Source organism: Fundulus heteroclitus, chromosome 22 (genome assembly GCF_011125445.2).
Source record: "Fundulus heteroclitus isolate FHET01 chromosome 22, MU-UCD_Fhet_4.1, whole genome shotgun sequence".
Lineage (NCBI taxonomy): Eukaryota > Metazoa > Chordata > Actinopteri > Cyprinodontiformes > Fundulidae > Fundulus > Fundulus heteroclitus.
The window spans coordinates 37,358,259-37,383,159 of NC_046382.1; the positions used below are offsets into that span (position 1 = coordinate 37,358,259).

At 42.6% G+C, this 24,901-nt stretch overlaps 1 protein-coding gene across 2 annotated transcripts in view; it reads right to left on the reverse strand.

The window, feature by feature from the left end:
- LOC105933366 (protein kinase C epsilon type) overlaps positions 1–24,901 on the reverse strand; it is a 127,414-nt gene that overhangs the window by 36,253 nt on the left and 66,260 nt on the right. For both annotated transcript variants that reach the window (XM_036126102.1, XM_036126101.1), the window contains exons 8-10: positions 23,315–23,411; positions 22,947–23,212; positions 22,686–22,859 (exon numbers count right to left, since the gene is read on the reverse strand). In XM_036126102.1, coding sequence (XP_035981995.1) covers positions 22,686–22,859; positions 22,947–23,212; positions 23,315–23,411 — 537 coding nt within the window. The remainder of the gene's footprint in view (positions 1–22,685; positions 22,860–22,946; positions 23,213–23,314; positions 23,412–24,901) is intronic.

Genomic DNA, 24,901 nt, shown 5'->3' on the forward strand with positions numbered 1-24,901 from the left:
GTGTCAGCGGAATAGTTTGAGTGCCGACACCCTTTATTCCAAACGGACTGTGTTCTTTTTGGTGATTGGAAACCTGGTTGAGCTCATGAATCAGTTTCTAGATTAAGTGTGCCACTGGATTCAGAATCAGTACACATACCTGGCTTTATTTGGTATGAAGAATTAGACTCTGGATCCTACAATGCTCACAATGTGCTTACTTATACAATACTACAACAGGCTTCGTGGGCTCTTTGGGATTGTTATGGCTCATAGTGCATCTCCTTGGATTATTTTGTCACAATGTGTTTTCTCCATGTACCATCACGACAACTGTGCAGATGATAAATTAAATTTCTTTTAATCTAAAAAAAAACAAAAAACAGATGGTGTATTTACAGAATAAAACTCAAAAACAACAACTTAACTGCAACAAGGAAGAAAAGAACCGCTGTCAGATTCTACTGGAATAAAAAACCATGTCCTAATAAAATTAGATGTAAACCCAAAATTACTCCTGCTAGATTTAGGTTTAAAACTATCCTTATTGGACAAATATGTGTCCTCCTACTGGAACTATTAATAAAGAAAATATTTTTATATTAGTATTTAAATAGAAAACAGATAGATAACTGTAGTCCTTTAACATGCTTATGCTTTACAGATGGCCCCATTTTTCTATCAAAAACAAACTTATTGGTTAAACAGTTAAATATTAAGGGTAAAAAATGTCTCATCTAAATCTACTTCACTGTATTTATCCATCGTAACTTAAAACAGAAAATATTCTGGTTTTCCTCTGTAAACAACACATGGATTATAATTAATAACATCTTTAAATCAATCATAAATCATTTTCTTTCATTTAAACATATTTTGAAATTAAGAAATAAATTATATTTCAGCTGCAAGTAACAAGGAAAATCTTAGTGTTATAAATAATGGGTTTAAATCATACTGGATAAAATATTTTTTTTTCTTCTGAAAATCTGTACACAGCTGTCCCTGCTGTCACTCATGGCTGAAAGGTGATGCTCACGTCCCATTTGCCATTTCGTTTTCGTTCTAAAAAAAGTTATACATTGTTAAAAAAGGACTGACAAAAATGACATTTTTAGATGTACATTTAATATAAAAACCTTTATCATTTTTATTATCCTCTGCACAGATTCAGTGAACTTTAGTTGTCAGTCTGCTGTACTTAATTTAGTGGGTAATATGCAGATAATTATGATTGATGTCTGGTTTTGAGTTACCAGTAACCTATAGTTGCTGTTTGAGCGCCACATAAACGCATATGTGGCGCTCAAACAGCATATCATATGCATATGATTGGATAAGCCACTTGTCTGTCATCTTTATCGACGTGCTATTTCAACCACTCACACCGAAGCTAAGCCGTGACGCAGATGAGACCGACGCAGGAAAAAAAAACCTTTTTTTTTTTTTTTATGTGTTTGCGGCTGTAGTGCAGGGTTTCCCGCAGCGCTATCTTGGCGAGGCGGCCGCGGAAAACGTGTCGTCCACCACCACCCCACGTACGCGCCCCGGAAAACAAAACTTGGCAAATCCGGTCGGGAGAAGGGCGAAAACATGATTTCCACCAACAAAAGCCTTCAGAGCCGTTCTCTGATGTTCTTTTAATGAAACAATATCAGATAGATTGGACAACACGGAAGAAATAGCAGCATCAATGCTAACGCTTGCTTCCCCGATGCGAGCCGCCATTGTTGTTGGAATCTCACGGTCACTTCTCCACTACGTCACATCCATGAAACACCCGCCCTGCGTCCTGATTGGCCAGACCAAAAATTTGGTTGGGGAAATCACTTTCAATGAGCCATGTCCCAGATGTATGTGAGTGGAGCTAGGCGGAGCGATACATGCAGCTGGCTGTTGTCAGGTTAATAGTCCTCACCCATGAATGTTTTTATTGGTTAGTAATTGCTGCTATTCTGACCACTGTTTTTTATTTGTCTGTTAATTTGTGTTTTGTTAGTTTGTTAGTTGGTATTTCCCCTTTTGTGTCAACAGCGGTCTGTTCAGCCACTATTCAAGTTCCCCTCAGATATTGCTTGTGAGGTCAGTTTCTGCTTGAGTTCCCTCTCTTCCCACCTGAGTGAAAATCTGCTGTGCTGACCTCTGTTTTTGGTCCAGCTTAGAATCTTTGAATTTGTTTGCATTTCTGTAAGAAAATGAACAATGCTGTTAGGAAAAGTTCGAGGGTTTCTCTGGACGGCTTTTGGGGTTCCTGACAGCGGTTGATGACCCAAGCAAAATTACACGGTTAAACATAAATGTGTTGCTTTTCAGACACTGGGAGTATATTAGAAGTGGATATTAACCAAAACTTATTGCTTTGGTATAGCCAACAAGAGGCTTCTTTACAGGGATGCTGCCAATAGGTAACCAAAACAGTGTTTCCTAGAGGGGAGTTAGTGGTAGGTAATATGGACTTAAAACTGATGCTGATATTTAGTTGTACTAGAGGGTTAAAGATTCTTTACAACTTATTTTTCAGTCATAATAGCAAACGGTGCTATGACAAAATGTCACTGTGGTTAACAGGACACCAGTTACATAAAGATGTGAGAGTTTTATGACTAAAAATCACGCCATTCCAAAAGTCACAGACCGCTCAGGGAGGTAACCCTGAAGGTATCACTGAAGGAGTTGCAGAGCTCCACTGCAGACACTGGAGGACCTGTCCATAGGACCACGATAAGCTGTACACTCCATAGAGCCCCATAGAGCTGGAAGAGTGGCCAGAAAAGAAAAGAAAATGTCATCACTTAGTGTTAAAAATAAGAAGGCATGTTTTGATATTGCCAGAAGGCACGTGGATGACTCCACAAATGTCTGGAGGAATTGCTCTGATCAGATGAGGCTAAAATGTAACTTTTTGCCCCTAAAGGAAAACATTGTGTGGCGCAAACCCAGTACATCCCATCACTCCAAGTTACGCACTGTAAAAGATGGTGGTGTCAAATAGTGGTATAGATTTATTTGTTAGATTACTTAAAGTTAAGTATATACACAGAGGAGAGACAAAGCAACAGGAAAGCTAACGGGATTCCTGAAGGCGTTTCCTCTTAAGTTTTCGAAATTGAATTGCAATCAGGTGAAAACATTTGGCAATTTTGATAGTTTGTTCAAAGACACAATGTAGAAATATTAAAAGCCTATAAAACACATCAAGAAGTGCATTTAGCAATGCTAACCATGCTAATGCTAATAAACATTGAAACCTCTCACCATCATGTGTTCTTGACTTTCTTTTAGAGAAATAGAAAAAAACTCCTATTTTATTCCAGTTTTTTTTGGTGTTACTTCTCGCTTGGTGTCACATTGCTTTTGCTCATGAATACATACAAACCATCCTCACCTTGTTGAATTACAAACTGTTTTGATGTCGAATGCAGTGGCTTTTCACAGCCTTTTTAACAACACTTTCTCCCTACAAAAGGTCTCTCCCTGAATCGTCTATAGTTCGGATTTAGCAGCTCTGGAGATGACAGAAATGTGAATATAGGAACTAAAAGATCATTCAGAGACTTGTGTCGTTATCAATCTGGAGAATATAAATACATCAGAAGATAAGGCCAAGAATTGCTACAGGAGGGCTGACATTATAGTTCTGTTTCTATTAGCTTATACAACAAGCTAATAACAACACTGCATGTTAAAGTAAAAAAAAAAAAAAAAAAACAGTCAGGTCAGAAAGTATCGGTATGGGCAGGTATTTGAATTCATGCAATTGGATCTGCCCTTTGTCCTCTTTGGTGTTTGTTCCTTTTTTGCCCCTTTATGTACTACATTAAGGTTCCACATTATCAGTTGTAGCCTTTTGTAAAAACGTCATTAAAAAGGCAGAACAAGCTCAACAACACAGAACCAAATGTTAGAAAGGTAAGAGAAGGGAAGAAGACTTCAAAAGTATGGCAAAACAATACAAGAGGCAGAAAAACAGGGTTAGGCAACTGAAAGAAAAATAGTAAAACTGCTCATATAACCCGTATCATATTAGCATGACTGCTGACTAATTTATGTGCTTAAAGTCCTTCTGTACATTACTTTCTTTCCAAACTGTTATTTATAGTTTTAATCTTATCTGGGGATGATCATCAAGTGGAGGCTATGAAAAGTTCTCTTAAAGCATGAGGGGTTAAATTGTGGAGCTAATCTAATTAAAACTTAGGTTAGATAACAGTTACGCTGCAGTTCTAAAGTTATGAAACTTTTCCAGCACAGGCAAGTATTTGTATATACATATATAACCATGGTGTATAAACTTACAATAAATACATTCATCATAATCACTCAAAACTGGGAGCAAAAAAAACAGGAGGGTTTGAACTTTTGTCCGCCTACCAAGAAGAAAAAAAAAAGAAAAAAAAGAAAAGTGAATTGCTGCCCTATTTTCCTCGGAACATTACGAACCATTACCGTTTGGCTGCCGGCCATTGCCACACAGAGGCGACCACTAAAGATGCACTGAGTGATTTCATTTAGCACAACTCAAAGCCTCAAAGTCTGTATGTAGCTAAGTTCCCTTTTTGAGACTAGTGAATCATTTTTTTTTTTTTTTAGAAAACAGGTCAGAGCAAAAAATTTAAAATAAAGAAAAGAAAATACATTTCATCTAATAAAATTGTGTTTTTTTTAAATCCTAAGTGTTTTTGTGGATTTCAGATATTATTTTAGAACATTGCCTAAGAATATTATTGTACTTTGGGGAAAGTGTCAACAAACTACTCTGTAGTGTTTACGATACTTCTGTCTGACCTGAGTCTATAACTGAAGGTGCTAATATCATCCTTCTGAGTCAATAATTCAGGAGCAAAATTGTTACCATTAAAATTAAGTTTTTAAATATATATTCTTTTTAACCAAACCTGTTACCATTTTTTTTAATACCTCTGAATTTCAAGAACAAAACCCCTTCCTTTTCAGTCACAAAAGTGTTTGGGAGTCAGCACCTGCTGGTCATCAGCAGAATTGCATGCCACACCAGCCACTGAAAACATGCAGATTGTGATCATGTTGAAACGTGTGTCTAGGTGGCAGTACAAAATAGGTGTGAAAAAGTCTTTGTCCTCCTGTTTTAGTTTATCAAACTTAAGTGTAACAAAATAAAAAAATAAGACAAAAATAACCAACGTACATGAGAAAAGCAGCATTCAGACAGATTACATTCATTAGGGGATACTGTTTGCAAAATGTTATTTTGTTGTTGTTATTGTTTTTATCAAAACATGTCTCTCTTGAAAATGTTGAATCTTAATGAGAATACTTGTATGAATTAATGTTAAAAAAGAAAAGAAAAAGGCTATCTAAACCTATGTGAAATATAACTGTCCCTGATTTTATGGACAGCTGAGGTTCATTTCTGTGGTCACACCCAGGCAGGACTATAGCTAGACCTGTAGACTCAAGAAATCCCCTATATAGAAGATAGAAATTATATAGAAGATAAAACTTCAACACATCATGTTCCAATGTAAACAAATTTCGGAAAGGGTAACAAAACCATGTCTAAGATTTTGGGAATCTAGCAAACAACAGTGACAACCATTATCCACAAGTAGAGAAAACATGGAACAGTGATAACCCTTTCGAGGAGTGGCCTGTCACCAAAGTTACAGCACCCTCAATGTCCTTCTTTCTATCTATAAAAAACAATCCTTTGACTTTCCCAGCAGATATTTACTAATATTCATACTATTTTTGGCTTATTTGAACAGGAGCGCTTCACTTAGACGTATTTCACTAAGGCTCCAAAGGAAGTCACTAATATGTGGACTGTATACTTGGAGGTGAAGAATGAAATATAAGGACGTTATACCAGGTTTGCACCAATGTCTGTGTGTTTGTGTGGCTCTGGAAATATAATTTATCTGAGTCCAAATCTTCCAGCGCTTTATTTCTCAAAAACAGACATTACTGAAGGCACACAAGACTCATGGTTCTGAACGTTTTCGGTTTGCTTAAAGCTATAGGTGGTAATCCTGTTCAGAAACACTTCTTGTAATACTGGGTAAAAAGGTCCTTCCATCCTGAAAGTAGTAAATAAATGATGGATTCACACAACGGAGGTTAAAAAAATAGTTTTTGGTGAGAACTGCAGGCCTGTAAAAACTGAAACTAATCCATGCTCATTGGTCTGAATGGCATGGATTTGACGTAGTTTTGTTCCTGCTTTCATTCCCCTCTGTCCCTCAAGTTTCGGGAGTATCACCTTAACTACTGGTTGTCCCACATGCCAATCATTCTGATGCACTCACGTAACACCAGTGTCCGTGCTCTTTCCTTCATAGCCTCTGCTTGCTGGCTGCGCATGCACACTTGGCTGAGAGTCACATGAAGCAAACCACATTCATGTTTATGAGAAGAAGAGGAGGCCTCAGCAGAAGGAAATAAAACTTTGGGATTTGGGAGATTTTTAAGTCGCGAAAAGCAGAAGGGCGAAGAAAGTCTGTCTTGCGCATGCGCAGTTATTCACAAAGGGACTTTGGGAAACTTCCCGAAAAATCGCCGACCCTAGCTTTAATGAAGGAAAACAAATAAAATTGGCTAATAAAGAACTGACTGGAGATTAGATTGTTTTAATAACACTGCAGACATCTGAAAATAAAAAAGGTCAAAACCACTTTGGAGTTTTATATTTTGACAATTCAGTGTACCAGAGATGCTTGAATGCGCCATAAAAGCACAGCTTTTGTGCAGTACTTTGGACTGCTTAAATGCTCCAGGCAGGGGAATTTCAACTTCAGTTGATGTTTTTCTACTGTCCCAGTGAGATTTACATTCAGCTTGAAGTTGTTTCAGGTGAGGAACTGAATTAAGTGGCATTAAGCTGCATACCTTAGTTCAGTGATAGATGTTTTGGAGAGCAGTTATCACCCACGGCTGTCTAAACACCAGCCCTGGGGAGAATTTGCATTGTGAAAAAGGTGAAGAATGACATTGCTCTAATATGAGATGCAATTAGCTCTACAACTGGGATCAAACAAAAATGATCGAAAGCCAAGCTAGAAGCTCTGGAACAGAAAAAATCCCCAACACTCACTGATGGGAAACTAAAGGACCAAACCGCTTTTCCTGAAAAGGTCCTGATCTACGCCTTTTCTGTCAAGATGCTCTGACCATTGTCGAGTCTTATCTATTATGGTTCTTTCATATACTGACGCAAGGTGTCTCTTGTAGCTGCGAGGGACTCGGCTACTAGTAAGTAAGGTAAGAAATAATAATTTAAGACAGTTGCAAATCAGTCGGTTTCAAACTTAGCATTCAGACTCAGTTTCTCAGACCCCGTGCTGGTACTGACTAAGTTAGCATTTCAATCTAATCTGAATCTTAGTTCTAAAGACGGTTACCAACCTCCCATTTACAGAGGTACTGAGAACCCGTATTTTTTCTTTCGACTCCTAATGCCTAACCTTAGACACAAAAATACTCCATAAGCCATGTTTCCATCCAATTATGACGTGACTTGTACATATACTTTTAATGTCAAGAAAAATCTCCTGGGTCCATCGGCTGGTTTGGAGCAAATTAACCAGGCCAGGCAACGCGTAGTTTCATCAGAAGTTGACGTTGCGCATGGCTGGAATAAGCAGGAAGTAGAAGTTACAGACTATCATTGACCACATATCTAAAAAAGAAGAGAGGTTTTCAGGAATGTGTTGCTATCAGGCAAGTCAGCTGGTATTGTTGATTTTGCATGCAGTCCAGAGACGTTGAGAAAGAAAAAACAATTCTATGTACGTTATGGGAATATCCGAGAAGATTCAGCCATGTGACGTAAATGTTTGCTACGTCACAACGTATTCGGCAAACGTATTTCTATCCCCCGTTTTGCACATGGACTCTTTTTTCACAGAATCCAAAAACCACCTCAAGCGAGCAAAAAAACTTTTTTTTGCAAAATTGAGGCATTTCTTACGAATTTTGTCATTTCCTTCAACCTTTTCTAATGCAATACTTTAAAATGCGCATAAAAAATGGCTATGGTCATTCAAATGTCTTCTGATAAGAACTAAAAAACTTGCAATTTAACAGCAGGTGAAGCACAATAAGGTCCACACAGACAACATCTCTCTATTAAAGGCACCACATCAAATAACGCTGTTTCTGTGCAAATTCTGCTACTCCTAATCCAGCCACAGATCTGTGACTACCTCAAGTGGAATGCAACTGGTACAAGATGAAGGCAGCGCGACTGCAGCAAGGCTACTTACTGGGCTGTACGGGTTCGTCTGAGTTCATCCAAATTTAGAATCAATATGCCTCTAAGAATAATGAACAAAAAAAGGTATTTTTACAGAAGAGATTAATGTAGGTAACATGCATATTGGTCAGCTGATGTTCCAGTTTTCTCTAAAGCAGGCCACATCACAGCGCAAAGCTTTTCTATGAATGTTGTCTCATCTGCCAACTCTGAGAGGGTTATGTAAGTGAACGTCTGCATAAAGGTTAGGGTCTTATGACCATACCATGTCAATAAGACTCTTTTCATGGGTGAAATGATTAAACTGGTTTTGTATGCTCCAAGTGCAGCCCAAGAGCAGCAAACAAGTCTGCACTAATTGCAGCACTTTAGCGTGTTAAAAAGAAAGGGGAAAAAAACAACTCTGATATTTAGCTTGGTAAACTCTGCATACGCAACTGTGCCTTTTCCATATTCCCCGTAGCCACTTCTCATGACGTCTCCCTGAATGTGAATGACAGGCTGCCTGTGCTCCAATGTCGTTTTTTACAACTCCTTTTGACCGTAAAGTTAAATAGGAATAGGCGTTGTTCATTGCTCATAGTCTGGTTTGTAATGTGCGTATGCTCTTGTAGTTTGGAGCTGCACAGAGGAAGAACGTTATTGTCTTGGATGTTTTTATTCTTTTCTTCACGCCCTTTGTGTGCATGATGGTTTTTGCATCACTTAGCAACAGGGAATCTCAAAGACAGTGCTGATTCCAACGCGTGCGTAGAGCCAAACGGGACGAAGGGATGTGAGACCTCTTACCTGCTGCTGTTTAATCTTTGAACATCAGTGCTGGGGATGAAGAGCAACTGACCACAGCTGTACTTTTTTCATAATACTTTCACAATCTAGTTGAAGAAATTATCTAAAAAACCCCAGTCGGTGCTTTACAGGAAGTCCAAATGTTCAGCCAATTTCAGCTTTATACAATGAATGTTTGAGTTGTAAAAACAAGTGTCAAGTATTACCTTCTCATCCTTTTTGGGGATTGACAAAAAAATTGGATCATTTTGCTCTTTAAGTTTAAATTTAGGATAGTTTGCACTGCGCCCCCATGCATTGCATGGATGGAAAATAAATCTATTTTGAGGATATTGATCTTTCCTCACGCTGCTAATTATTTTTAATACAAACAGTAAGCTGTTGCGGAAGGAATCTTTCTCCTAATGGCAAGTACTCAACAATTATAACACAACATCCTTAGCAGAACTAAATACTACACAATTATCTGCCTGATTATTGTAACCAGTGCCTGATTTTTGCCACATATAAACAATACCATAGCTAGCCCTTGCTAGCTACAACGAATTCAGGTTCTACTGGTCATTTAATTTTCTTCAGTAAAGAATTAAAAAAAAATAGTGTTGTATTTTCTTAAAGTGTACAGTTTCAGATGAGTTGAGCTGAAACATGCGATAGAACAAAGAATTTATGATTTTCTTTTCTTCAGCTTGATCCAACAATAACACAAACAACGGAACTCCTTGGAGTTTCTCTCGCTGCAGCAGTTGTTTCTACAGTAACCACGGCCACTGAAACGTTCTGACCAATCGCAAGATATCAGACCCCACACAAGAAGACGGTTCCGCTCCGATGATGTGTCGAGAACTGTCTGCAAGAACTCTTAAACGTGGTCGGCAAGAACCGGATGATGCCGCCTTGTTCTTGCAGGCCGGGGATGGAGAACTAATTTCTCTGTTCTTGCTGGATATGTATAGACCTTCACTGTGCTCGATTGTGATCAGAAAAAAAAAAAAACTCCCCAATGCTTCTGTGTCACACGCGGCAGCAGGGACAATACCTCTGCTTTAAACGTTAATGATCGGGGCAAAGACTTTTGTTAAAGTTGCATAAACCGCTTTTGAGGATTTGTATCACGGCTGGCTATAAATAGGAGCTGCAGATAAAGTACAGGTAGCTTGAATTCAACATCAATGACTCAATCAGCGCTTGTTTTGTTTGGTTGGATGTCGTTCCGCCTCGGTCCTCTGTATGAACCGCCTCCTGTCCCTGTCTGTCTTTATCTGTCCATCTCTCTGCATCGCTCCATCAGTCTGTCCCTGTCCTGTCATGAGCGGCCCGAGAACAAAGCCACATTAATGCACCTGGCTGCTTTCTGCTCGCCGCTGCTTCCTCTGATCTTCACCAATTACAGCTCATTAAAAAGAAACACTCTCTCTTCGTCGTAGCGCGTGTTGCTCCGGACTCTTCCTCCCCGCTTCCCTTCCCTCTATCCTCTCCCGTTTTTTTTTAATCGCAAACACCGGAGACAAAGTTCAGGCCCAAACTTCTTCGTTCTCGTTTTCCTCTTTTCTCCCGTTGCTTCTTTTTGTTCCTTTTCTTGTTCCTTGCTTCGGTGTGAGCGGCAGAAAGAGGCCCAGCGTTACTGTTGTATAATGTTATTTACATTTCTCTGTGGTAATTAGGCCGATAGGGGAACGGCTGCGATCCCACAGTCGATTAAGAAGAATGAGAGGGAGGAGGAGGAGGAACACAGGAGGGGAAGGCGTAGGTAGGACACAGGTCACAGAAAGTACAAACGCTCTTTTAAACAGTGATGTCATTCGGCAAAACACGGTTTCTTCTCAAGAGGGTGCTGTTTTACATAACAAATCAATATATTAATGGATTTACATCAATGCAAACCTTTGTTTTGATAAACTCTGTAACTAATTCGATTTCACAGTAACTGAGACTGTACTCAGACTGCGCTGGCACCGACAAAAATAATGTCATATAATGACTTTTAGTGTTTCTTTCATAACGGACTCTAAAATGTGAACATGTAACTGCTATTGGGCAAGTCAGCACCGTAAATGTGTGAAGAACACGTCTGAGTGCAGAGTTCTGTGCCGAGGTCCTCCTGGTGAACAAAGGAAGCGGGAAAGGAAGAAAAGGTCAACAGTGGGAAAATAAACAGGTGTAGGCTGCAAGGGCAAACTGAGAAATCTAAATAATAATATTCAGAATTAATACATTTTATTTGAAGAGGTCCCACATATATATATATATATATATATATATATATATATATATATATATATTTATATATATATATATATATTTATATATATTTATATATATATATATATATATACAGAACCTTACCAGTACCTGGTGTACCCCAAAGATAACTAGACAGAACCAAAAGCCAAAACATCCCAAATATCATAAAATCAGTCTCAAACGTGTTTAGAAATTTCATTGCTTGGTATCCTTTACGCAAGGACAAGCAATCAACAGGAAGTTAATCAGGTAAAACATTAAATGTCTTGAGTGCATGTTGCCTACAAAGAAATAAAGACCAGCATTAATGTTGGTGGATTCCTTGACATCAGCTGGAAGAAGTGATGAAGAGGTGCTATTAGAGGAGATGGACTGGACACAGACAACCTGCCAGAGAAATTTGCATTAATACAATAATTATTAAAACATAAACCACCTGGGATCACACAGGTTATTTGTCATTTATGACATTGTTTTTGTCTGTGGTGTCCGCGGCTCATTCGGGGAAAGACCATTAAACCATAGCCGGGGGACAGATGGAGAAGTCAAATGCTTGTTTTAGGTATCTACATGACATGAAAAAGCATTGATTTATCACATCACAACCTCAAACGTCTATGCCTTTTATTTTCATTTATGTGACAGACCAACACAAAGTAGCGATAACCAGTGTAGAGGAATAAAAAGGATACATGGTTTTCAAAAATGCTTGAGATGCATTTTCATCTCCCGTTCCTCTGAATACAATCCATTTAAACAGTTTGCTGTCAGATATCACCCAATTCATCATAAGTAATGATTTGCATTGCTAATCCCTGTATGTATAAATGTAGTATCACTAATGTCGCAATCAGTGCTAAAAGCTGTTAGAAAAATGTCAGTATTGCATGTTCTTGTCTCTGTTCCATTTAAAAGTCAGGACTTCTTCCAAACTTTTTTGCAGGGTACAGTTTCACATTTAAACTAAATTAATAAAACTGACACCATCTTGCCTTGGACTGATCAGCCGTCAGAAATAGGAGTGGTTCTACATCCGTTAATATTCAGCAATTCTGTCAAGGTTACTAAGAGCATAGCATTAATATATATTAGTTTATGGGTTATATAAGTACTTTAAAACGGGTAATTGAAAACAGAAATCTTCTTGCTGAACTTCGAGCCCCACGACAACCTCTACCCCTTCTCCTCGTCGCCTCCGTTGCTGCGGATGGGCCTGATGGCGGGCCGACCGGCCCCTAGTGCGTTACGAAAGAGGCTGGGACTTCATATACAGCACATGTATATGTGGGGCTGTTTGTTGAACCAACAGGGGACCCGGGACGTTGAGCATGATTTCCAAGAAGAGTGTGGTAGGAGGGCGGGCGAGGGGAAGTGAGCGAGGCGAGGTGCTGAGAGACACTTTATACAACATATGGAGTACGCATCAGGTTACTGATAAGGATCGCAGCAGTTATATAAGTGCCACGGTTCCTTTGTTTCGTCTCAGAACACACGGGCAATCACCCTTGACAGGCCACTGTGTGTGTGTGTGTGTGTGTGTGTGTGTGTGTGTGTGTGTGTGTGTGTGTGTGTGTGTGCGAGTGTTCTTGTACTTTCAGCTGAGCGAGAAATTTTTTTTGCTAATTTTACTAGTAAAGTGACAACTTTGATGTAAAGTGAGGACTTTTTTCTGGGCTAGGGGTTAAGATTAGGACTAAGGTGTCAATTCGGTTTAGGTTGGGGTTAGGTTAGGGTCAGGGTTAGGTAAATACTGGTAAAGATAGGGTTAGGGTTAGGCCATAGAAAGGCCTGAAGATGAGTAGAAGTCTATGGAAGTCAAGGCCCAGTCCTCCCTATGTACATTAAACAAGTGTGTGTGTGTGTGTGCGTGTGTATGATGGACAGCCTGATGGGGAGTAATGTGAAGCCCAAAATAACGCGGTAGAAACAGAGAGAAAGCACGTGCAACATCTAAGAACAATGTCTGCTTCTAATCTGTCCACCCTGCATGTGTTTGTGTTTGCTGGCAGGCATGATGACAGGAATAAATAAAGTGAAAAGGAGACTTCCCAGAAAATCCAGAAAAATAAACAATGCCCGCAGAATATATTTAGGTCAAGCCGAACCCCAGAAAGCCCTCAAATGTCCTTTTTATTTCACAAAGAAATTCTCTTCAGACTGGAGAAATGAAGGATTAGCAAAAATAAAGAAAAGGGGCGGAAGGTGAAAGATGTTCACGGTGACTCTTATTTTGAGAAAACGGCAAAGCCACAAAAACAGGAGTTTTTCCACTTAGACTCTTGGAACTAGTAACACCTGCTCTTATTTTGAAAGCAGGCCACTTCCTGTTAAATCTTTGTTTCTCGGTACACATGATCAACACGACCCGGCGTAGTTAGCAAGGCTGTGACACAGATTGGTGAAACTGGTAAGAGTCTTATGGGATGTATGTGTTATGTATGTATTATTTTAAAGGGATTATATGCAATCAAGTTTTAAAGATTCATGTCATTTAAAGTTAAAAAGTCAACAATTAAATTAACCACTATGCTATTACTTAACTACCGATATAAATGGTGGATCAAAATTATGACTAAATCAATATTTAACATGCAAATAGTTAATGTTTTTGTCATTTAAAGAAATTATATATGATTATTTCACAGTCTAATTGATAATTTCATAGTTCTGCAGCCACGTTGCTTTCGACAGAACAATTTTACTTTGCTTCTGTGGTACAATTTGGACCAAAAGCTACTTTAGATTTAGTCTAATAGGACATTTCTTTCTGCGCTTTAACCAAGTGAAGCCACCAAAAAATGCATTTTAGGATCTCTTGCTTTTTCATTCAAATAAGGTGACCAGACGTCCCCAGCAGAAGCTGTCCCCAGAAATGTCCTCGATGTCAACGATTTGTGTATACGAACAGAATGTTGGGCACAGCAAGAGTTATTATGGCTGCATTGTTTTTGAGCAGAATAGTAGAAGAAGAGACGAGCGCGCCGTTACCCACTCAGCACAGACATGCAGTTTTCCTTTTGTTATTTGATCCAAAATCTTTGATGTTTTTGTGTGTTATAGAAGATTATTGAGTTAATACCAAATAGTCATGGTGTCTCTTACTTTCAAATTGTCTTAATTTTGTCATGAAATGTGAAATGCTCCGGTCTTCTCTGTGACAATTATGTCCAGATTTTATTATTATTTTTTTACATTGGTATAATGGTGCAGCTGTTGACTTGCTTGACTTGTTGACTAGCGCTGTTGACTTGCAGCAAGAAGGTTCTGGGTCCTGTGCATGCGTGGGTTCTCTCCGGGTACTCCGGCTTCCTCCCACAGAACCAGAAACACGACTGTTAGGTTAATTGGCCTCTCTAAATTCTCCTTAGGTGTGAGTGTGAGTCCTCTTTGTCTCTGTGTTGCCCTGCGATAGACTGGCGACCTGTTCAGGGTGTACCCCGCCTCTGGCCCATAAGCTGGAGATAGGCACCAGCACCCTCACGACCCCAATAAGGATAAGCGTGTTTAAAAAATGGATGGATGGATAATGGTGCATTAGGTCCAAATGCGATTCCAGCGTAATTTCTGCCCGACTCGTGTGCCGGTGGTCACTGTGCCTCTTCGCATACATAAACGCTAACAGCAGCTTCATCATATAGGACGACCTTGTAGCTGCTTGGCAGTTTCAACTCAACATGGCGGACCAGGATTTTAGCAAGCCAGTCACAGTGCCGTATTTAAGGTGGAACGCCCTGAGTCCACCAGTTATCTGATGGGATCTGGGATCCGCTCCCAGTTCAGGTAATCCAGGATTACCGGCTGGATCATGGAATCCAGGATTACCGGCTGGATCACCTGCAGTACTCCCATCTGTCCAGGATCCGAAACTGTTATCCCGCTTCAGGATGGATCACCTGTACAACAGAGGTAAGGACAGCGGGAGAGAGTACGAGCAAGCCAGACGCGGCGGCTGGCCAACCAATCAACCTGATTGGTGACTGAGTGCGAATTGCATAGGGTTAATATAATTGTCACCACACCATAAGAGACGACGTCATCGTCGAGTCGTCATTCACTGCCGATAGCTCAATGATTAAGTCTCATTGGCTATTTTTAATTTGCCCTGTCTTTCCATACGACAAATTCATCTGAATTCTCCACCAATATTGTTATCTTGTTTTTGTTTGATAAAAGTGTTTGGCACAGTGTTAAGTTAGAAGATTTTTTTGTCAAAAGAAAATCTCAAAAATGTTTAATTAGATTGTAATGTTCTTTTATGTCTCGCCCTTGGAGGTCAGTGGCTGGGGCTAAGGCTGGTCTGGAGGGGCTGGCTGGTGTAGTAATATAGTAATAGTAATAGTAATATCATCTTTATTGTCATTGAAACATACATTGAAACATACATTACAACAAAATTTGTTTTCTGTATTCAGAGGCCTTTCAGTGCAGGTTTACCAGTCAGATGTCAGAGCCAGAGACGAGCCACAGGGACAGTTTTAGTTATTTAACGGTGCGCTGAAGTACTTAGGTAAATATTTTAATAATTAAATATTTGTTATCTACAGTATTTGCTGGATTGTGGCATGTGTGGACCAAGGGAATAAATGCATTTTATTCTGTTTATGGGACCACTTTAGTTCACTATCTTTATCTTTATTCCCTCTAACTTTACATCATTGTTGCCTTTTATTTGTTTTCTCCGGTAAATACAAACATCATGATCAAATATAAAGCATTTTGTTCAACTCCGGGATGAAACAAGCTTATAAACTGGAGCCAGCCTTCTGGCTAATTGGTCTCATGTTTTATCTGGAAATTCTAAATTATTGCCTTTTTTTCTTTCTACAAGCAAGAGAATTTAAATTCTGGTTTTGCGAACGCATCATTCATGGACGCCGACATTGCTGGTTATAGCAGCTGAAAATGACACCATATAGGGAAAAGCACCCAACATTAGCCTCTACAAGCATGAAGGAAAGGAACTGAGGCGCAGGATTTATGGGGCCCGTCTTTGATGGAGGAATAACATCATCATCATTACATTAGTCAATGTTTTCAGTTGTGATGAGGCATTAACTTGCTGGGCCAGTTCTACAAATGACTCACAATGAGATTGTGTCCAAACTGGGACTATTACCAGCTATCTATGGCCAAATTAGAGACCAGAGGGTTCGACAGGAGGGGGAAGAGAGGATTCATACCTCCCAGTGCACTCGGCTGCCCACTTGGCCTCAAAGCAAACAAATGTCGCATTTTGTTGTCACTAACGAATGCGAGTCAAAAGGTGGCATTAAATACATACCAGGAGAAAATCAACAAAGACAAGTTTTTTTCTTTCTTTTTTTAATAAATGCAGCGTAGAGCTTTCTGCTTCTTTCCCTGTTTGGAAGAAAATGGCACTTTTTTTTTTACTTTTCAGTTAATTTCACAGCTGACAAGCTAGTGCATTATACCCCCCCCCCCCCCGCCCGCAATTAAAAATGCATATATATCTTTTTCTTTAAGAACCTAATTAGGTTTAGAATATGCGGTTCTAGACAGGTCACATGACCTGTCTAAGGTTCTAAGTCCCTGAGTTAGATGGAGCATTTTTGAAGGAGTATTCTACAAAATTTGAATTGGTGTAACATTTTCCACATTATAATTCCGTTAGACAAGATTTAAATAGTGTAAAACCCATATTTTAGCTTTACGAAATCATTAGTGCAGCCAACTGGGGGGAAAGTGGGGTCAACCTTATTTAGAGCAATATTTTTGGCATTAAACTATTTATATTCTAAGGGACAAATAAAAGCAACCACAAGCCCCATGAGTCGTAAAAAGGGTTTTCAGGGAGGAGGCCCCCTTGTACAAGAGGTCTCCATCTCAATGGCTCTTATGCCTGGTTAAATAAAGGTTTAATAAGAAAAAAAAAACTAGTGTTGTGTCTGTCGTTTGTGTTCCTCTTGGGATATGCCTGGCGGGCTTTAGTTGTTTAATATCTGTGAATGTCACAAACTTCCTCTGACTTTGAAGTCGTTTTAATTCAGTTTCACAGCGGAAATGCTGTGAAAGGATCACAACTTTATGTCTAGAACATCTGAGCTCGGCCGTCTCTCCTCTAGCTTTAAAAGCAGCAGAACATGGACCAAATCCCTTCAAAGACGATTACAGTTATGGCCGTAATCATTATCGTATATCATCACAGCCTTTTTATGAAGAGTTTAGGAAATTGGGCTATATAACACACCTTTACCATATCGCACGTTCCTTTATCTGCATGCGCATTTATGTGCTACTTTAGTAGAAGTCCGATGATAAAGGTCAACACCTGTTCGGCCCTCAAAGAGAAGAACCCCAGCGTGTAGCGCCGTCAGGCTCAAGTTGCAGTGAAAGGACAAACACTAACACGGTACAGTAACAACGAGCTCTTACATAAATGTACAAACCCGCTATATGTCTCCTGACAGGATCATTTAGTGCATTTAGTGTATAGATGGAAAAAGTGGAGGTGATGAGAGCAGAGGTGAAACGGTGGGAGAAGCACAGATCTCTCCCTCGGCGCTGGGATCCTGATGGCGGCGTGAAAACGGTGCGTGCGGTTTGCTCTGTCTTTTTATTCAGAACCACGAAGAGGAGTTGGTATATGCTCTGAGCAGCGACTACAAAGCAGGCGTCTCATCGTAATTCTTCTAAAGTTGGCACGGATAACCGTTGAACGGAAATATCAGGGACTACTAAACCTCCTCTGTCACGAATCGGAGCAGAGGACCCAGAATTCAGCCAGGCCAGCAGAGGTTAGGTAAAATAATATTTATTAACAAAATCCAAAAACCAAAGAGGGCAGAGAAACAAACAGTCCAGTTGGGCAGACAAGGCAGGAACAGACAGAAACAGGGTGGCTCAGATCTCTGGGGACAAAGGGTCAAAAAATCCAAAATTAAACCAATAAACAGAAACTTGCAGCAGGAGACTCACCCATACTCAAACAGACGACCTGGCACTGATGTCTGGTCTCAACTGTTTATATGGAGGTGGAAGCAGGTGAAACCGGTCAGAGATGATTGCAACAGGGGTGGAGTAAGGCAGGTGTGTAGAGTGGGTAATTAGACCAGACATCAGTGCTGAGGCTCAAAACAAGAACAGACAAATCTAAAAAGCTGACAGGACAAGAGGACAGAAACAAACTACACACACAACTTACAAAGAAACAAAATCACTCTAAAGAAAAAACCTAAAACAGAAAATAAAGCCTAGACTAAAACAGATGACAAAACCAGATAACCTAACAGTAGATAAAAACCCAGACAGGACAAAAACTCAAAGCAAGCAGAGAACCTAAAGCAGGAGAGTAAAATGACTCAAAAATAAAACCCGAACAGAAACCAGAATATTACAGAGCCCCCCCCTCAAGGGCGGATTCTAGACGCCCTCCAACGTCTACAGGAGTCCAAAGAAAACAAGAACCTAAGTCAAATCGGGTGGGTGGAGGGGGCTAAAGGCTGGAGGGCTAGAGTCTGAAGAAGAAAATAATATCTAACACAAGTGCAAAAACACAAAACAACCCTCTAAGGGCGAATCGAAACTGAAACTGAGTCCTAAAGTGGCCGGATGTCTGGCAGACATCCCGGACGACGGCACTGGCGGGTCAGGATGTCCGGCGGTCGCCCCGGACGACGACCCCGGCGGGTCAGGATGTCCGGCGGTCGCCCCGGACGACGACCCCGGCGGGTCAGGATGTCCGGCGGTTGCCCCGGACGACGACCCCGGCGGGTCAGGATGTCCGGCGGTCGCCCCGGACGACGGCCTCGGTAGAGTAAAACGATAGGAAGCCGGTGGCAGAGCAGGACTCTCAGAACCCGACTCCTGGAAAGAGAGAAAGCAAAGGATGGTGCCAGCCTAAAGGCAGTGAATGGCTCCAGACTACTGGCTAAGGGAGGAGCAGGGCCACAGGCTAGGAGAGGCGCCGGGCTAAGAGCTAAAGAGGGAGCCTGGCTACAGGCTTCTGGAAAGGGAGCCTGGCTACAGGCTTCTGGAAAGGGAGCCTGGCTACAGGCTTCTGGAAAGGGAGCCTGGCTACAGGCTTCTGGAAAGGGAGCCTGGCTACAGGCTTCTGGAAAGGGAGCCTGGCTACAGGCTTCTGGAAAGGGAGCCTGGCTACAGGCTTCTGGAAAGGGAGCCTGGCTACAGGCTTCTACAGACAGGGCCTGGCTACAGGCTTCTACAGACAGGGCCTGGCTACAGGCTTCTACAGACAGGGCCTGGCTACAGGCTTCTACAGACAGGGCCTGGCTACAGGCTTCTACAGACAGGGCCTGGCTACAGGCTTCTACAGACAGGGCCTGGCTACAGGCTTCTACAGACAGGGCCTGGCTACAGGCTTCGGGCGACAGGGCCTGACTACAGGCTTCGGGCGACAGGGCCTGACTACAGGCTTCGGGCGACAGGGCCTGACTACAGGCTTCGGGCGACAGGGCCTGACTACAGGCTTCGGGCGACAGGGCCTGACTACAGGCTTCGGGCGACAGGGCCTGACTACAGGCTTCGGGCGACAGGGCCTGACTACAGGCTTCGGGCGACAGGGCCTGACTACAGGCTTCGGGCGACAGTGCGCTAAAGCTACGGGGAGCTGGCACTGGAGACGGTGCGCTAAAGCTACGTGGAGCTGGCACTGGAGACGGTGCCTTAAAGCTACGTGGAGCTGGCACTGGAGACGGTGCCTTAAAGCTACGTGGAGCTGGCACTGGAGACGGTGCTTTAAAGCTACGTGGAGCCGGCACTGGAGACTGAGTCTTTATGCTGCGGGGAGCCGGCACTGGATGCTCTGCTTTAAAGCTGCGTGGAGCCGGCACTGGATGCTCTGCTTTAAAGCTGCGTGGAGCCGGCACTGGATGCTCTGCTTTAAAGCTGCGTGGAGCCGGCACTGGATGCTCTGCTTTAAAGCTGCGTGGAGCCGGCACTGGATGCTCTGCTTTAAAGCTGCGTGGAGCCGGCACTGGATGCTCTGCTTTAAAGCTGCGTGGAGCCGGCACTGGATGCTCTGCTTTAAAGCTGCGTGGAGCCGGCACTGGATGCTCTGCTTTAAAGCTGCGTGGAGCCGGCACTGGATGCTCTGTATTAAAGCTGCGTGGAGCCGGCACTGGGGCTGAAATCGAGGGCGGGTCCTCCAGGACCCCTTCTTGGGGCTTGGGTGGAAGCAGTTCTTCCTGGACCCCCTCGTCACCAGATGGCGGCAGACCCTCCAGGGCCCCCTCTGGAGACTTGGGGAGGGGCAGACCCTCCAGGGCCCCCTCTGGAGACTTGGGGAGGGGCAGACCCTCCAGGGCCCCCTCTGGAGACTTGGGGAGGGGCAGACCCTCCAGGGCCCCCTCTGGAGACTTGGGGAGGGGCAGACCCTCCAGGGCCCCCTCTGGAGACTTGGGGAGGGGCAGACCCTCCAGGGCCCCCTCTGGAGACTTGGGGAGGGGCAGACCCTCCAGGGCCCCCTCTGGAGACTTGGGGAGGGGCAGACCCTCCAGGGCCCCCTCTGGAGACTTGGGGAGGGGCAGACCCTCCAGGGCCCCCTCTGGAGACTTGGGGACCGGTCGTTGCTGAGCTGACTCGACCGATCGCCGGCCAGAAGAGCTTGAGACCAAGCTCACAGAGGCAGGACCAGGAACGGAAGCAATAACCGGACCAGATGCTCGCCTGCGTTTCTGGCGGCGGGCTGTACTGCTGCAGAGGTGGTTGCGTCTGGGACCGACACCGGGAGGGCAAAATGCCAGCCGTGATCCCTTAAACGAGGCACCCAAGACGACCTCAGGTAAGCGCCTGACATCCTCCTCTGTCCCAAACAAAGCCCAAGTGTCCATCATAATCTTGAGTCCTGATAACAAACTCGGTGTCAGGTCCATGGTGGGGAAAAACAAAAAAAAAAAGTGAACTTGTTGGTCTGGCGATGGGTCCTATGAGTGGCCAGGTCGTTCTGTCACGAATCGGAGCAGAGGACCCAGAATTCAGCCAGGCCAGCAGAGGTTAGGTAAAATAATATTTATTAACAAAATCCAAAAACCAAAGAGGGCAGAGAAACAAACAGTCCAGTTGGGCAGACAAGGCAGGAACAGACAGAAACAGGGTGGCTCAGATCTCTGGGGACAAAGGGTCAAAAAATCCAAAATTAAACCAATAAACAGAAACTTGCAGCAGGAGACTCACCCATACTCAAACAGACGACCTGGCACTGATGTCTGGTCTCAACTGTTTATATGGAGGTGGAAGCAGGTGAAACCGGTCAGAGATGATTGCAACAGGGGTGGAGTAAGGCAGGTGTGTAGAGTGGGTAATTAGACCAGACATCAGTGCTGAGGCTCAAAACAAGAACAGACAAATCTAAAAAGCTGACAGGACAAGAGGACAGAAACAAACTACACACACAACTTACAAAGAAACAAAATCACTCTAAAGAAAAAACCTAAAACAGAAAATAAAGCCTAGACTAAAACAGATGACAAAACCAGATAACCTAACAGTAGATAAAAACCCAGACAGGACAAAAACTCAAAGCAAGCAGAGAACCTAAAGCAGGAGAGTAAAATGACTCAAAAATAAAACCCGAACAGAAACCAGAATATTACATCCTCAGGGCGTTTCTAGGCCCAGACTAAATGTGTAGCTGTGATCCTGACCCAATAGATTGACCAAAGTACCTCAAAATGAACTAAAGTTGGCACGGATAACCGTTGAACGGAAATATCAGGGACTACTAAACCTCCTCAGGGCGTTTCTAGGCCCAGACTAAAGGTGTAGCTGTGATCCTGACGACTGTTTGACCCAATAGATTTACCAAAGTACCTCGGAATGAACTAAAGTTGGGATCTTTTGTAAAAAATGAAAAATAATAAAGCCTTTCATTTTTTAGAGTTAAGACCGACAGTTCTAATATGCGTTCGTGGCCCCATGCTGATGTCATTCCTGTACAGATGAATGAGGTCTCCGATCCAGACTGCATGGTCCTGCTTTGCAGCCTAACGTCACAAAAAAAAAAAAAAAGCTGCACACCTAATGAAATCTACACAGCTATCTCATAACCTGCAAGCTGTTTATACTGACTGCCAATTACACTTTACTCTAGTAGGTGTAGATGACTTCCTGATTCAGGAGGTTGCACTGGATTAAAACTTGACTCTGAACCCAACAAAAACAAATTAGATCTATAATAGAAATAAACATTGAACGGGGTTAAATCATCTGTTCTGAAACCCTGAGTTTTTTTTTATTCTTTTTTGTTTTTTATTCACCTCAGAGACGCAGTTGATCATCAATCTTAATGTTTCCATTAAAAACAGTCTTGCACAACGCTTCCTGTGCTTGGCTGAAAACCCAGACTTTACAGTTAGAACAGGGTGAGAGCTGTCAGCGCCCCAGCTGGAAGCGGCAGGTTTAATTCAGGTCTACTGCTGCCCTCTAGTGGAGCTCAGTGTCTCTGCATGTGTGTGTGCGTTCCTACTTTGGTCTGGAAGCAGCAGAAGAGCTGGGTCAGGTAAGGGTGTTTGCGGGCCAGTGCCAGGATCCTTTTCTCCGTCATGGTGCAGTCCACGTCGTCGTCCTGCAGGATCACGTCTTTCTTCAGCACTTTGACGGCGTAGACCTCATCGGTGCCTTTCAGCTCGGCCAGCATCACCTGGTCACGTGACACATGGCACTAAGAAACACAGGGAATTGCTCCCCCCCCCCCCATCCCAAGGTGTGTTGGAGTCTTTGAACCAACCTTTCCGAAGCTTCCTTTCCCCAGAACCTTTATGAACACGAAGTCGTGCAGGTGCATCCTTTTTGTCTCTGGAGCGCAGTGACCTTTGACCTCCCCGTTCTCCTGGCTTCCCTGCTCCTCCACTCCGTTTCCCTCACCACCCCCTCCGTCTCCTCCGCCTCCCACGGTGGCAACCGACGAGGGGGACGAGAGAGGGTGCGTTTTGTGCTCCTCTCCGCGGTGGTCAAAGGACAGCGCTTTGCGGATGTTCTCCAGCTCCTTCACATCTGCACAGAGACAGCCAGGGGAGAGACCAGCTATGACGCGCACACTCGACGCCTTTGCTGCTTGGTGCAGAGCGGACGTGATCGGGGGGAGGTCTCCCCTACCTTGGTCACACGGGGAGGTGGGAGCGGACCTGGAGCGGTCCTCCTCTGTCTGCGGTATCTCCGATAGCGGCTGCGGAGGATCCTGAGCCTGAGGGAGCTGCTTGGAGACAGTTTGGGATTGATTTTAGTTCCAATGAATTCACACTTTTATGCTCACACTTGTATAATGAATATATAGAGGTGTGTCCTAGACATTTGCACACCACCTCAAAGTTTATTTTAGTAATTCAACTCAAAAAGTGGAACTCTGTCACACCCACGTTGTTTAAAGTACTGAGGACCATTGACTTCCATTCATTTTAAACTCCTTACTATGGCCTAACCCTAACCTAAACCTAAATGACACCTTAATCCTAAACCTAACCCCCCCCTCCCCCGAAAAAAAAAACGTGGGGACCAAGAAAACGATTTTCACTTTACATCAAAGTAAAATGCTTAAAAAACATCTTCTCACTGAGATGTAAGCTGAAGTATACACACACAGTGATATATGTTAATTTTGATGATTATGTTTTCCAGCTAATGAAAACCCAAAATGTAGTTTCTTAGTAAGATCAAATCAGATGAATGAAAGCATGATTTTTAAATCCAAAACTATCATGGTATTTAGAAGTATGTCTCTGTTCTATGCAGTATCTGCGGTCAATACTTAGTATATTAATCACTACGCCAGTGCAGCGTGGCACTGAGTGATAAAACACCGTGGACCAGCATCCGTAGAAGACACGCTTCCCCATATCAACACAGGCGGGCAAACTTGACTCTGGACCTAAAGCAACTTGGATTTGTTGGCTCTCTACTCTCAGTCCACACCCTAGGACCTTGATTTCCAAATGAAGTGAAACATTTGGAAATCTGATGTCTCTGGTTCAGGAGTGACTGGACCCAAGCAGCACCTCTAACCCGTGTCTCTGGTTGCTCTTGGAGCTCAGATTCCAGCGGCGATCCGCGCTATAGCTGTAGCTATATAGCTGATTTTGCACAGCTATAGCTGTGCAAAATCACAACCGTCATCCAAATACCGATGTGTGCACAACGGCAAAGAACTGCTTGGACGCAGCTTTCGGTAGGCTGTGATATTTTTGAGCGCCATACCTGCAGATTCTGCAAGCCAAAAATATATCTGGCCTGTTTGAAAGAGTTTCACCTACCCTGATGCCCACACTTGATAGATATTTTGTAGAGATGCTAAAGCTCACCAAGAGTGGTGGGGACTTTTATGATCATTCATAAAAGTATGAATGAAAAGTATTTTATGATCTTTCATTGCAACATGTAGCAACATTCTGGCAAATAGAAGCCTTAAGCACATCTCCCAAACTCTTGACTGGATTCGGCTTTCCAATCCTTATCCTTTTTGCTTATGCAACTTTTTCTACCACATTTCTACCTTCCACCTAACTTTCCATTAACATGCTTGCGTACTGAACAATTAGCTTTTCTGTCCAAGACGATAACTGTCTGCTGGAAGACGTTCAATTCAGCACTCTTTCCCATGATTGTGTAGGCCAGAACATCTATAACTAAAATCAGATTTTATTGTTATTATGTAATATTCTAATTTTTGGAGTAACCAAGTTTTGGGTT